The sequence below is a fragment of the Tachypleus tridentatus genome, chromosome 11 (assembly GCF_004210375.1).
Source record: "Tachypleus tridentatus isolate NWPU-2018 chromosome 11, ASM421037v1, whole genome shotgun sequence".
NCBI classification, from domain to species: domain Eukaryota; kingdom Metazoa; phylum Arthropoda; class Merostomata; order Xiphosura; family Limulidae; genus Tachypleus; species Tachypleus tridentatus.
Window position 1 is genome coordinate 95674074 of NC_134835.1, and position 14184 is coordinate 95688257.

Here is a 14184-nt window from a genome sequence, read left to right on the forward strand (position 1 = left end):
AACCTGATTACAAGTCAGTAAAATACCTTTCTGACTAAAATAGGACCTATGGAAGTAATTGTAATTTTCATTAATTGATATAGTCATTGCTTATGTGTAATCATGTATATCAGTTAATTTAACTTACCCAGTTTAACATTGTGTAAGAATTTTTATAGACTTTTAGAATGATTGGTTTCTTAGTAGAGCATGAATTTAACATTTAATCAATATAATTGTATGTTTACAAAATTTGGCATGAATTATGTACATACATTAAGAGTGTATAAGAAATGAACTTTGTGTTTCTTAATCTTTCAGCCATGGATTACACCAGAAATCTGGAAAGAAATTCGAAAGAAATATGAACTTCAAAAAGTAGCAAAAGAAAGCGGTACAGCACAGGCTTGGAGAATATTCAAGATTCAAAGAAATCGTGTAGCTAGTCTGTTGAGGGATTCAAAAGTTCGACTTGGTTTTCCCCGAGGTGGTTCAAAAGTATGTAAATATTTTTATTATTTGAATTCATAAAAATTTGCATTAAAAACATTGATAAAAACAAAAAGTATCAAATGTCCAAAATAAAGAAAAGTTAGTACAATATCCTTTTTACCAGTAATGAAATTTTCCAGTGAGTAGGATTTATTTTTAGGGTATTATTAGTGGTTCCAGATGTTTTACATTTCCAGTTGCAATAAATATGTTTTTCTAGATTGATTTTGGTTGATGAAAACTCAAGTTGAACTGAAAATTCTGGATTATAGTTTCATAGTGTTATTTCTAGGTTCTACAGTTTAATCCTTTTCCTTTGAGCTTACTTACTTACTTACTTACTTTAAGTACTTGCACTATAACTTGCACTAAGTAGACTTTTAGTAAAGATTACAGGTATTTTGTACAAAAACAATAGATTTTTAATGAAATGTTTTTGTAAAAAATATTGTTTGTTTCATTGCTAGAGTGAGTATAAAGTTGTTTTATGTTATGACTTAAAACACTATTCTTCTTCCTAGAAATATCATAATCTCTAAAACCTCTTAATTACATTTCAAACGTTTGTTTTCAGTAAGACTATCTTTTGTTGTTTTCTATATTCTAACCATATGGGGGTTGTCACTTAATCTCATAACTATCATAAGAAAATTATAAAATAAGTATAAATTATGCTGTTTTCATATTAGAATGACTACATATTATAACAGGTTACAGGTATTTTGTACAAAAACAATAGATTTTTAATGAAATGTTTTTGTAAAAAATATTGTTTGTTTCATTGCTAGAGTGAGTATAAAGTTGTTTTATGTTATGACTTAAAACACTATTCTTCTTCCTAGAAATATCATAATCTCTAAAACCTCTTAATTACATTTCAAACGTTTGTTTTCAGTAAGACTATCTTTTGTTGTTTTCTATATTCTAACCATATGGGGGTTGTCACTTAATCTCATAACTATCATAAGAAAATTATAAAATAAGTATAAATTATGCTGTTTTCATATTAGAATGACTACATATTATAACAAAAATACAAATGTTTAGTCTAAGTAGCTTAAGTCTCATATCATTATATATTTATAAGTGTATTTACTGGTTTTTTTATATTAACTTTCCAGTTACACCTAGCTACATTACATAACTTACATTGACACAGTGCTAGTGCACTCATATCATGTATCCAGTAATACAAAACTGATCTTCAATCTTCTCTGTCTTGGCTGTGTTTTAGTGGACTAGTTTTGTAACATACAGTCACATTTCAATCATTATACATATATGTATATGAATTATTACTATTTAAAAATAAATTATTAAACTTATTTTTCTTAAAATATAGAGCAGTAAAGCAAGCAATTATCTTTGTTGGAGATATTAGTGAGTCACATGGTGTGTTGAATGCAGCACTGTTTAACCCTTAAATGGCAGCCATCATCAACTGATGCTGCTACCTACAACATTCCTGCTGTTTAAGGGCTAAAATTAGATGTTTGTGAAATCAAAATACTAAATGTATAGTTTCGCACAAATTAGGAACTCAAATTACCAATATTGACAACCTAGAATACAAAATAAGAACCTTGTATCTTTTTATTTTGTTAGAATATGCCTTATGTATTGAAACAAACAAAGTGGACCTGTTCAACACTTTCTATTTTTAGAAATGGACTCTTATATACTCTTACTACAATATATAACATTAATAACTAATTAACAGCTCAGAATGTCCCCCTAGTGGTTTTCTCAGCCATTTTAATCTGTGAAAAGGCTACCACATTCTTTCAATCTAAGATTTCCATGAGGTAAGTTGTGTCTTCAGCTTGCTCAAAGTTTCATACTTTTTATAGACCTAAATATAGCTTAGTTACTAAGTTTAACAAATTATATTGGAATTCTGTAGTGTCAGTATAGTTATTTATGATTTTGTTCTTCAAATATATGTGTGTGTGTGTGTGTGTGTGTGTATATAAAACTTACACAAAAATTTGTTTCACATCCACCATGGACAAAATTTTAAAACATCCATCAACAACTAAGTCAAAGGCCATAACAAGAAGACATAATTGTTTGCTTAATTTTTGATTTATTGTTATGTATTTTAAGAAAAATAAGTTTAGTAATTTACTTCTGAATAGAAATAATCTATATGCATATATGTAATGTATAATAATTGAAATGTGACTGTATATTACAAAATACTAGTCCACTACAACACAACCAAGACACAAAAGACTAAAGGTCAGTTTTGTATTATTGGATATGTGACATGAGTGCATGAGCACTATGTCAGTGCAGGTTATGTAATGTTAGCTAGGCATGACTGGAAGATCAGTATAAAAAAAATATATATATATAAATGTATAGCGTTAAGAGACTTAAGCTGCTTAGACTAAACATTTGTTTTTGTGTTATAATATGTAGTCATTCTAGCATGAAAAAACATAATTTATATTTATTTCCTAATTTTTTATAATAGTTATAAGATTGGTTAAGTGACACACCCCACACTGGATGTCAGTGAGGGTGCCTCTATGCCACTCTAAGGGTTCGGAGTGGCATAGGGGACTAGCTTCGAACACTTATCCCTATGTGGCACCCTGAGGCCTTAACTTTTAACTTAGAGTGCATGTCAAGTTTGTTTGAGATCAGTCAACCAGTATCATAACATAATCGTGAAGTTTGTATATAGTTCTTCCCCCCTTATTTTGGTAATAACCTGACAGTTATAATTGTGTTACTTTATCAAAATTATGAGTTTGGTGGTGGTAATTTGTTTTGCTTTTTATTAATACAGGTCTATTATCATACAATAGTCTGTATCACTTTTTAGTTCTTGAAACTAGTTCTTTAGTTCTTTTTTAGTTTAATGAAAAATACAAAACCCCATGAATATACAACCAAGCATATTGTTAACAACAAGAGTACCAAAGAAATAAACAATCTATTGCAATTTTATAACTAAGAACAGTATATTTAATGAATTGTGATCATTCTCGATGATGAGAAACTCACTTGAAATAAAAATGCATCTCAGAACGGCTGGTATGGGTATTAACACTTTTATTGATAAGGAGAGAACAATGTTTTGACCTATTGGGCTCATTTTATTTTCTATCTATGTAGGTAGATAATCTATTGTGATTATAAGTTGATATTAATCGATATTAAATTGATTTAAGAAAAGTGATGCACAGTTCCATTAATTAGGTATTTGTTTCCAACTTAAGTAAAAATTTGAGTTTTTTCTTAAAATAGGGAAATAAACTGAACTTGGCAATGAAGAGGAGAGCTAAGAGGTGAGTAAGCTAGATATTTTTTTTTCATTTGTTGAATTTTATGCAGATATTAAAATTGCTTTGGGATTTTTTTTCATTTCAGAAAGATAAATATTTATTTGTCTTAGCAGGTTTGATTTAAATTATGTAGGTGAAGTAATTTTCAGAGTATTTGTAGCAAAACTGATGCAGCTTAAAATGCCTTTGTAATTTCCATTCTGAATGCATGTGTTTACAGAACATCATCCAGTTATTATTAACAACACAGATCTTTATTCAGACTGAGTTGCAAGTATAAATGTTTACTTTTATCTGACACTGAAGTGATATTATAGTGCAGTTTTTGACTTTTTGTCTGTTTACTAAAAATTTACAAAAGAAATTTAATGTACAATTTACTGGTATTTGCTGCTTTTTCTAAGCATTTAAGAAAACAATATTATCTACTAATGTAATTTTCTTGGTAAGTTGCTGATGTTACATAGTGCTTCATCTTCCATTAATTTAAAAATAAGGTAACGTGTTGAAAATATTACAACTAGTACTACCTGTAGCAGTAATGACTTTCTAAAATTTGACTGTAGAATGACTGTAGAAATTTTATTATTTTTAAGTACTTTAAATCCTGTTTCAAAATAAAGTAATTAACAATAATTAACTAGTAGTTCAATATCATTACAACTTCATTGTGTAAAGTTGGATAATAACCTTATTAATAATGATAAGAGAACTTCATACATTATAAAAGTAATGAAACATTTACATTACTCAATTGAATAAATTAGTAATTGTGTTATAATTTTGTAAAATAACACTTTTCACCTATTCTTCCATTATTAACATCAGTTATTAATAATACATGGTAGTTGTGATTTTGTGTTGATACTACACTTCAGCTGATTAATTATTAATTGAATATTCTCCATCAAGTTATAATTGATCGTAATAACATTTGATATGTGCCTTTAAACAAAAAACAAGTTTCTCTTCTTTCAAGAGAAGTTTCAGGCTCACTTTCCAACTTTAAAGTCAAATGTTTAAAGTGGGTAATATTTGAAATATTCTGACCAAAATCTTTAAATTCTGTGCTGTGTTTAACAGCATGCCTGCTCTGCTCAGAAATAAGTTTTTTGCAACTTCTAAAGTACATACATTTGTGCATGCTAAAGTCTCTTTGAGGTGAACATAGGCTGAGGATGAGAAAAGCTATAATACTTCATGAAGGTAATCCATAAATACCTTTCTGCTTTTGACTTAAAGTAATTAGTTCTTCCACACTAATGGTTTTGCTCACACTCATTTTCCTTGCTTTTATGCCAGTTAAATTTGATAGATATCTCTCACTGCTGTCAACAGAAGAAAGAAAGAAATTTTTCATCTGTGCAAGACCAAAAATATTTGTTATGTAAATTGGGTGAAATGTAGATTTATAAAATATCTTGAGAGCATCAAGGGCTTATTTTTCTTCAAAATTAGTGGCTAGGAAAGTCAGTAATTCTCATATGGGGCACTGCCACTTTTCACATAAGTAGCTAGTCTTGTTTAGTATTGCTCTCTATTTGCAGAATTTTTTGACCATGCCACAAGCCTTGAAATATCCACCCATCTGGAATTGACTAATTCCAATATGTGTCACCTGCAAATTATCATACAACAAACCAATGAGAGTGTGACACACACATATCATACAACAAACCAATGAGTGTGACACACACATATCATACAACAAACCAATGAGAGTGTGACACACACATATACAACAAACCAATGAGAGTGTGACACACACATATACAACAAACCAATGAGAGTGTGACACACACTCTTGATGTCCCTGTATTCAATTCTGCTGTACTTCTCATTTGCCAGTACTTGTGTTACAACATTTAGTTTGTACTATCTTTAAGTGTTTTGTTTTAATTTTTTTTTCCATATCTTTGTTTTAAGTTATGGAACAACAAGTTCAGTCTTGGGTTCTTTTTGTGATATTTTGTAACTTAAATTATTTTGTAGTGGAATTATTTTATAGAACTTATTACTTCATCACAAAAACCTTTATTTGTTATTGCCAACATATTTGTGTTTGGTTATTCTTTTGCATCATTTATATACTCTGTTAGCACATTTACACAAGCTTCAGGTTATGGATCTCTGGAAGATTTTCAGTTTTACTTTATTGGGAGATTGATTGTCCAGTGAACTGACTTTTGTTGAACTTCACCTCAAATTTGGAAGCCCACATGTTTGAAATACAGTCCACTAACTTTGGACAGATGAGATGTTACGTTGTTATAGTTTTTGATTAATTTTATTGTTCATATTATTATCTATAGTTATTTGGGTTCCATAACAAACATTTTGTTAAATAGTCCAGTTTAGGTTATCAATTAGTCTTAATTGTATCTTTTCTCCTATACCATTTGTTTAGGCTTCGCATGGTCTTTGTTATTTTAGGATTATCTATAATTTGTCTTACTGCTTCTCTTCCATACATCACATCTTATACATATGTTATTAGCTCTGCACACTTCCATAATTCTATACAGTCTATTTCATTTGCATTATTATTTATTTTTTATCCTTCTTCCAATTCAGTTGGTTTGTGTAGGCTCCGATTCAGGCTTGTTGTTCAGTTAAGTTTTTATTTTAGTGCTTAGTAATATACTTTGTTCTGTACAGTTTGATTAGGCTTCACAAATATTTGCTATTTTTGGTTTACCTGTAATTACACTTCCGGGTTAATGAATAATTAGGTTAAATATCATGATTGATCAGGCACAATAAGTGTTATTTTTGGTTTATGTATGGTTCTATTTACAGGTGAGTTGATAATTAGGTTAAATATCTTTTTTTCAACACAGAACATCACATACATACGTTTATTCACTACAAAATTTTTATGGTCTTTTAATGTCTTTTTAGAGTGGGTGCTTGCAAAGTTCAGCCTATACAGGCTTTACTTCCTTTTATGTGCTCATCATCAAGCAGATTTTCTCTCTGATTTTATATCATTTGCATTTCTGTTTATCCTATCCATCTTATCCCTTCCATAGTTTTCTTAGCTTCATTTTTCTCTGTTCATTACCTCCTTTATACCATGTTCCACTTATATTTAGGGATTTTCATGGGATACCTCTTCCTTATCTTACTAGTGAGGTGTTTGTTATCTTCAGTTTGTTCCTTCCACATCTGGTTTCTTTGATTGAAGATCTTCTAGGGTGGGACACTGTTGTTTGTTTACCATCCACTACTAATATGGTCTTGTGATAATTTCACTTTTTTCATAGGTCCATTTTTTGTGGGCTACTTAGGTATCTGTGATGTGATATTCAATTTCTTTTTAGTTGCTCTCTTTTTTCACACTGAAATAATATCATATTTATTCATATTAAATGTTTGATGCTTGCCTTTCCTTTACCTGTCTTCATTCATCTTGTTCGCTTCTTGCTGATTGGGGTTCCAGATTTATCAGTCCTACCTCTATCACCTCTTTGGTCTTATCCCCTTCACATCCTGGCACTTCTGACAGTCAAGATGCATTAGTTCACACTTTTATTTTTGATGGTTTTAGATAGGGAAAAGTATTTTTAATTTCAACATGAAAATTACCTTGCACACAGACTGTTCAAAACAAACCCTCAGTATATTTATGGAGAAATCATTATTTTACTTTATTAAAAATACTTCCCCAAAAAATATGATTTTTTGAATGTTAAAGGCTTGTAATATTAAGTGAAATACTGCCAAATTTTGTGAAGATATATGCACTATATTGAAAATTAGTAGTATTAAATATACAAAGACTTTAAATGAGTGCAAAGAGGTCATGTGGTCAGTCATGTAGTATTGAATAGTATGATATTGAAAGTGTTAATGGAATACAAATTATGTATATATACACAATTATTAAACCATTCAGTTGACAGTTAGATGGAGATGTTCTGCTGTTGTAGATGATAAGATATTCTCCACTTTGCAACATTGCAGTGAGCAGTCAAAATTGCAGTTTACCCCTTTGACTGGGATCCCTCAATCTACCCCCCACTTGGATGTCTGTTCTAAATGGCTAGGTTTTGTGTATAGAGTTGAATATAAGTCCTCACACATGTATCACAAATATCTCTATTCACTCACTCATTTATATTGTTTTTACTCCATCCGTGTTAGGGGTTTCAGTGAAGATACTTGCAGATTACTACAGTTTTTCCCCTCATGTTATACTTATGCTTATTATTTCTAAGGGTGTGATTGCACATGAAGTGGTTCTGGCCATTATATGTTTGAATGAAATGGTTTATATTACACAGACATCTTTTTGATGCCAAATGTCAAGTTTTGAAATTCATCATTTTGTTTCTTAGACTGTTATCGTGTGTCAGTTCATTGGTCGGAAGGGCACGAGATTCCCTTCAGTCTCATGAACTAGAGGTGAAGACAATATGAGCTTCTTTCCTATCAGGTACTTATTTTCTCTCACACTTCCCATCCATTCTCCCTACTTAAAACCAGTGCCTTCATTTTCTGCCAACACCTGAAGTGACAATTCAATAGAATTGAGTAGAGGGAGTCACATGAACTGTAATTAATAAATTCCAAGTCATGGAAGTTTCAAGGCTCATGGCATGCATAGAAAATGTTGTTTTTTTTTTCATATAGAGAGCAGCACTGAACAAGAATAGCTATTTTTGTGAGGAAGGTAAGTCCTATTGGAAATACACACTTTAGATCATTGTCTGTTACAATATGGAGAAAAATTACAAAGTTGCCACATAGTTGCTGGTATATTCTGTGGTTTTGTTGACTGTCTTGTGTACACGAGATGTATAGTAATTATAAAGGTGTAGGGTTAGAGCAAATAGTCAGTTCAAAATCAGGATAACTATTTATATAGCTTTTCACAAAATTATTCAACAAACAAACAAATGAATAAACTTTTTTTGTACAGTACCTAGTCTCTTTCTCTTTCCATATTCAACACATTATATTTTCCTCTTTATGTCAATTAGTTTTATAAGATCCCCTGCGGGAAAGATTATTTGAATAAAATAAAACATCACAACATCGAAAGTTAACTTTTACTTGTTAAAAATTATTCCATAGTCATTCGTTTCAGTGATCAATCTTATCCCACCAATATCAGGAGAAATTGGAATTTAACAATGAGAAGAGGAGAGAGAGACTTGTATACTCTTCTACACAGATGTACATATATAGGATCAATTCAACAAAGCCTTCACCTGTGGTACCACCAATACCACAGAATTGATATATAAAAAGTAGTTTCTATAATAGTTGAAATAGAATCCTTGTTCAAAATAATATTTTTATTTCTACAATTCCTAATAATTCTGTGATATCAAGTTTATCATTTTCCCAATCAATAAACTGATAAGTTTGATATGGATCAAAGTTTTGTATGATAATTTACTTAGTTGTATTGATATGTGTACACGTGTGGAAGTACATAAACTTCTGTCTCACTGTAAACTCAAACTACCAAAAGTATATAGTTATCTGATAAGCCTCATGTCATTTCCAGTAAGTTATTGTGTACTTTTAACATTGTAATACTTTTCAGGTTTACATCATAACTTATATATTATTCCACTCACACTTGCCCTTTTGTTGATCTTCTTTTCTATGTTTGAGATGCTATTTCTTGTTTAGACTGAGACCTTCAGTTGAAAATGTATATCCTTGATCTCTGTAGATATAAAGGTGAAATATGATGTTAGAATTACATATTTTTAGAATTGAGTTCATTCAAAATGTGCTTCTAGTACTGTGAGAATGTGAAATTATCCTATAAAATGTGTACAGATATGTTTTAAAGAGATATGATGTAATAAATCCAATTTAATTAATGTGTGTAAACCAAATTAGCTCACAGAAGTGCAGAAGTGAAACTTAATACTTTATAATAGTGAAAGGTTAAATATAGTTTCCTGTTTAAAAAAGGATATCTATTAAGATCTATACAATTTCCAAAACTTAATGATGAGAAACCCACTTGAAATAAAATGTATCTCAGAATAGCTGGTATGTGTATTAACACTTTTATTGATAAGCACAGAACAAGGTTGAAACGTTCCCTGCTTATCAATAAAAGTGTTAATACACATAACAACCATTTTGAGATACAATTTCCAAAACAATACCTCTCCTTCTCAGACAGAATAACTTGATCCCTTGTGTATCTGCCTATGAGACTTACATGTCACTAGTCTCTAGCTAACTCACACCTAAAACTGAAGAGCTCATACTTTATATGAAATGTAAAAGTGTATGATGATATCATCATCTGACAATAACCCTCCATCAACAGAAGACCAATACAATAATCTCCTTTAACAGTAGCTCCTCCCAAGCACTTGTGTTCAAAAAATAACTTCATTCTTTTCTTGGCATTATCTAGAATGGACCTGTTTTAAAATTGTTAATCAATTGCAAGGTTGGCAACAGTTTTCTACTGATTTAAATTTCATTTCAGTTTTCTTAATACAATGGTCGTGATTCAGAAAACCAACACCTTTTTTTTAATTACAAAAAAAAAGATTTGTTATGGTATTTATGCAATTATGAATTCTCGAGTAACAGTAACTTCTCCCTCATCCCATAATAGTGAAGATATTCTTTACACATAATCTGCATTTATTGTAGCTACTGGGGGATTATGGTCCATGGAGGATGTGACAGCCATTGTGTATTGCACTGTGGGTTCCTTCTTGCACACTGGGCCTCCTCCTCCCATCCATAGATGACAATCCTCACCGTTCTGTTTTCTTCCTTGACATATTTTGCAAGTAGGTTCCATTCTTTTTTTACCCCTTTGTAGAGTTTATCACTTATTTTGTAAGCACAATATGATGGAAAGTAGGACAATGGTGGTACTGTCTTTGTATTCACCATTCATACAGTTAGTGTAACCTCGTTTTGCAACAGGATGGGTTTGTCACCCCTCTTTCTTCTTACCAGTTGAATCAAGAACAGATGCACACTGTTCAGCCTAATCATGTCCAAACCACATTACGTGTTTTGCCTTGCCTTGTGTGTAGGTGCTTTGTTGATCATACAAAAATTCTGACCATCTTTTCAACTTTTGTTACTTCTTTGCCTTCCCTTTCTTTTCTTCCAAATGAATGGGATACCCTGGTATAGATGAAATCTTGTCTCCCATGGTTGTGGCCCTATGGAGTCCATGTTATTAGGTGTCACACTCCATGAGGTTTCCTCTTGGGAACCTTTTGAAGAGAGCTCATCTAGGTTTAATGTTTACACCAGCCCTTCCATTATTTCTGTGTTGGATTCTAGCTACTTTGTGTTTAGAGGTGAGGTATTGTCTTGAAAATTTTACCTGAAAATGTATTTCTATTACATTCCCTGACACTTCTTCCCACTCATCCTCACCACCTCCAGTGCACTTTCTTCTAGATCTATCTAAGAATAAAGTTATTTCAAGCACAAGTGCTTAGGGGAAGCTACTGTGCAAAGAGGTTGTGTTGTTCTTTTGGTGGTGGAGGATTACAGTTGCATGATGACATCAACATGCACCAACACAGGTCATATTAAATACATGTTTTTTAGGTGGGAGTTAGCTCAAGGCTGGTGTCATACAAATTTCATAGGCAGGTTCACAAGAGATGAAGATAATTCTTCATGAGTATCTATAGGAAATAACATTTTCAAGTAAAGAAAACATTAACTTTCCACTTTTCAAAATTTAGATTTTTCCTTCAGTAATTTGGATAACTATTGTGTTAATGAATGTAGAAAAATAACAATGTTATATGTAAATACGAGCTCTGCATCATGAAAGTTCAATGAAACAACTTAAATTGGAAGATATTAAGATGACATAAAATATTTTAAAATTTTTTATTTATTAATTATTTCTATTTATATTAGTATGTTTAATGTGAAATGGCTGATCATATAGGTAAAAAATTAAAATGCCATATTTTTAACAAACACAAGTTTTATTAATCGAAATATGCTCCATTTGCTGCAATGGTTTTCTTCCAACAGGATACTAATGAAAATATCCTGTCTCTATAAACCTCCATTATTTTGGAGACAATAAATTCTTCAAAGGCTTTTACAATAATCTCCTGATTCTATAATGTTTTGTTCTGGAAAAACAGCTCCAAGTACTGAAAAAAGTAATAATTAGTCCTAAATAGGTCAGTTAAATGTGATAGATGCCCCAAAATTTCATATTTCAGTTCTCTCAATTTTGAAATGGTGACTTGTGAGGTATGGGGCCTAGCATTACTTTACAACAAAATCGATTCATGTCTGTTCACCAGTGATAATTGGAGTTTAATTTTTGATGCATTTTTTCAAATTGGTGGCCACAAGATATGCTGTAATTGTTTCACCTGGTTGCAGAAAGGTAGTTTTGGCACATCTTGGAGATTCACCCCCATCTAATCATTGTCCTGATTTCTTCTGGTTGTTGTATAAGATCCACTTCTCATCGCAGGTAACAAACAGTTCACTTTAAGAATGACTGCCTCTTGTTCCTAACCTGTTTCTTCTCTTCTGTCAATTTGTGTGGTACTCATTTGCTCAATTTTTTAACCTTTCCAGTTACAGCAAGGTGACAAAAAACAGTTGCAGTGGAAATGTCCGAGTCTGCTGCAAGTGCCCAAACTGTCGTTTGTGGGTTAGATTCCACAATAACTCTTAATCTTTCTTCATTCACAACAGATTGAAGCCTTCCTTTGAGTTCATTATCAAGGTTCATATTATCAGAACGAAATTTCTGGACTTAACACCAAATATTTTGTTGAGAAGTGGTCCCTTGTCCAAACACCAAACTGATATTTTAAGCAGCCTTAGATAGATTTTTTTCTCAATTTGAACTCATACAAAAAAGTAGTCTCAATTATTTTGAAGACATTATCTTGCATAGGGTTCTAAAGAAACACAAAAACAATTATAAAAAAGCTTGACATGATAGGCAATTAAAAGTACAGCACTTGCACTAATACTGGATAACATACAGTCAAATTACTGTATCCAATTTATCTTAATCTTCAATAAGCAAAAGTTGGCCATTATATATGAAATGATCTAATGGATGAAATTCTGAATCTCATTTTGTAGTTTTATTTAGAATAACATTTTGTGAGACATAAAATCAGAAACAAAATATTGCCATTACTAATAAAAATTTATTTGTCAACTAAGAAAATATCTCGGTAGTCTGTAATGTTACTGAGAAAGTAAAAGTTCTGTTGAAATGGTTAAAACAAATGTAATAAAAAACATTTTAACAGCAGCTAAATTTCTCTTTTAAGACATATTACTACAATACTGCAGAACTTACTTTTTTTATAACTTTAAGTCCTCTAGTGGGACAGCAGTTGGTCTTCAGATTTACAATGCTAAAATCAGGAGCTCAATTCCCCTCAGTGTACACAACACATAGCTTGATGTGGCTCAGTTGTAAGAAAACACACACACACACAAACTTAATTTAATCTCAGCAGTAATAAACTAAACATAAGAGGTAAAAAGTTGCAATAGCATGTATAATTCCACGTAACAAATATAGAAGGTAAGCAAGAAAGTTATAAGCAATTGATAACTTCAGAAAAGAACTACATGTTACTGTAAATACTATTTCATTTACTTTTAAACAAATTGCACAATATTATAACTCTATTAAACATAATTTAATAAACTTGCAGTTGTTTTATGTGCATGTATTATGTCACTCTTAACAAAGAAAAGTCTTCTTCAGATTAACAAATGCAAGGAACACATTACAAAACTGGTATTTCTAAACACTTTTGTTTGAACTTGGCCATAATAGATTTTCAGTAAGACAGGATCAAAAAATTATTAAAAAAACTCATTAATAATAAGTCATTCTTTCCAATAGTTTCATGTACTGCATTTTGTTCATGTGATTTTTTTCTTTAAAAAGAAAATATATTCTTTACAAAACTGTAGCATTGGTTATATTACTGGGTTTTTTTTCCAAATGGGTAATTTTGACTGCTTGTATCTGTATTTTCCACCAGTGCAATGATTTCACTCAATTGGTTATAGACATTGAAATATTAAAAATGTAGAAGGTATTTATGACAAATTGAAATCAATCAGTAATTTAAACTGAGTCATAAAATCAGTCTCAAGTGCTCTACAGAAACAAAAAATGAGGCTAAATCTATGAACTTCTCACTGATTGTTGCTGGTCACAAAATGACTTCTTGAAAGACAGGCATATGTAACTTTTCCAGTTATATTGAAATGCAGTCACTTATTTTTTGCAAACAAAAATGTCTTCTCTTTGGACGTTTTTCTTTTTTACATACAGTGTAATATGTAGTAATAAAACTGGTGGAGATATTTTTTTCATATAAAAATAAATCCAACTTTAACATTTTGTGAGAAAGGTAAGGTTGAAACGAAATGTTTTTAGAGGCTA

At 30.9% G+C, this 14184-nt stretch overlaps 1 protein-coding gene across 7 annotated transcripts in view; it reads left to right on the plus strand.

The window, feature by feature from the left end:
• The window catches only part of LOC143232829 (uncharacterized), a 115210-nt gene that overhangs the window by 35259 nt on the left and 65767 nt on the right, over window positions 1–14184 (plus strand). For 6 of the 7 annotated variants that reach the window (XR_013017807.1, XR_013017806.1, XR_013017805.1 and 3 more), the window contains exons 2-3: window positions 301–477; window positions 3730–3770. Coding sequence is in view for 4 of the 7 variants with exons in the window: in XM_076468749.1 (XP_076324864.1) it covers window positions 301–477; window positions 3730–3770 (218 nt within the window). In the remaining 3 variants the exon portion in view is untranslated. Of the gene's footprint in view, window positions 1–300; window positions 478–3729; window positions 3771–10406; window positions 10550–14184 lie in introns of all 7 variants that reach the window. The other variant, XM_076468748.1, reaches the window with a different exon arrangement.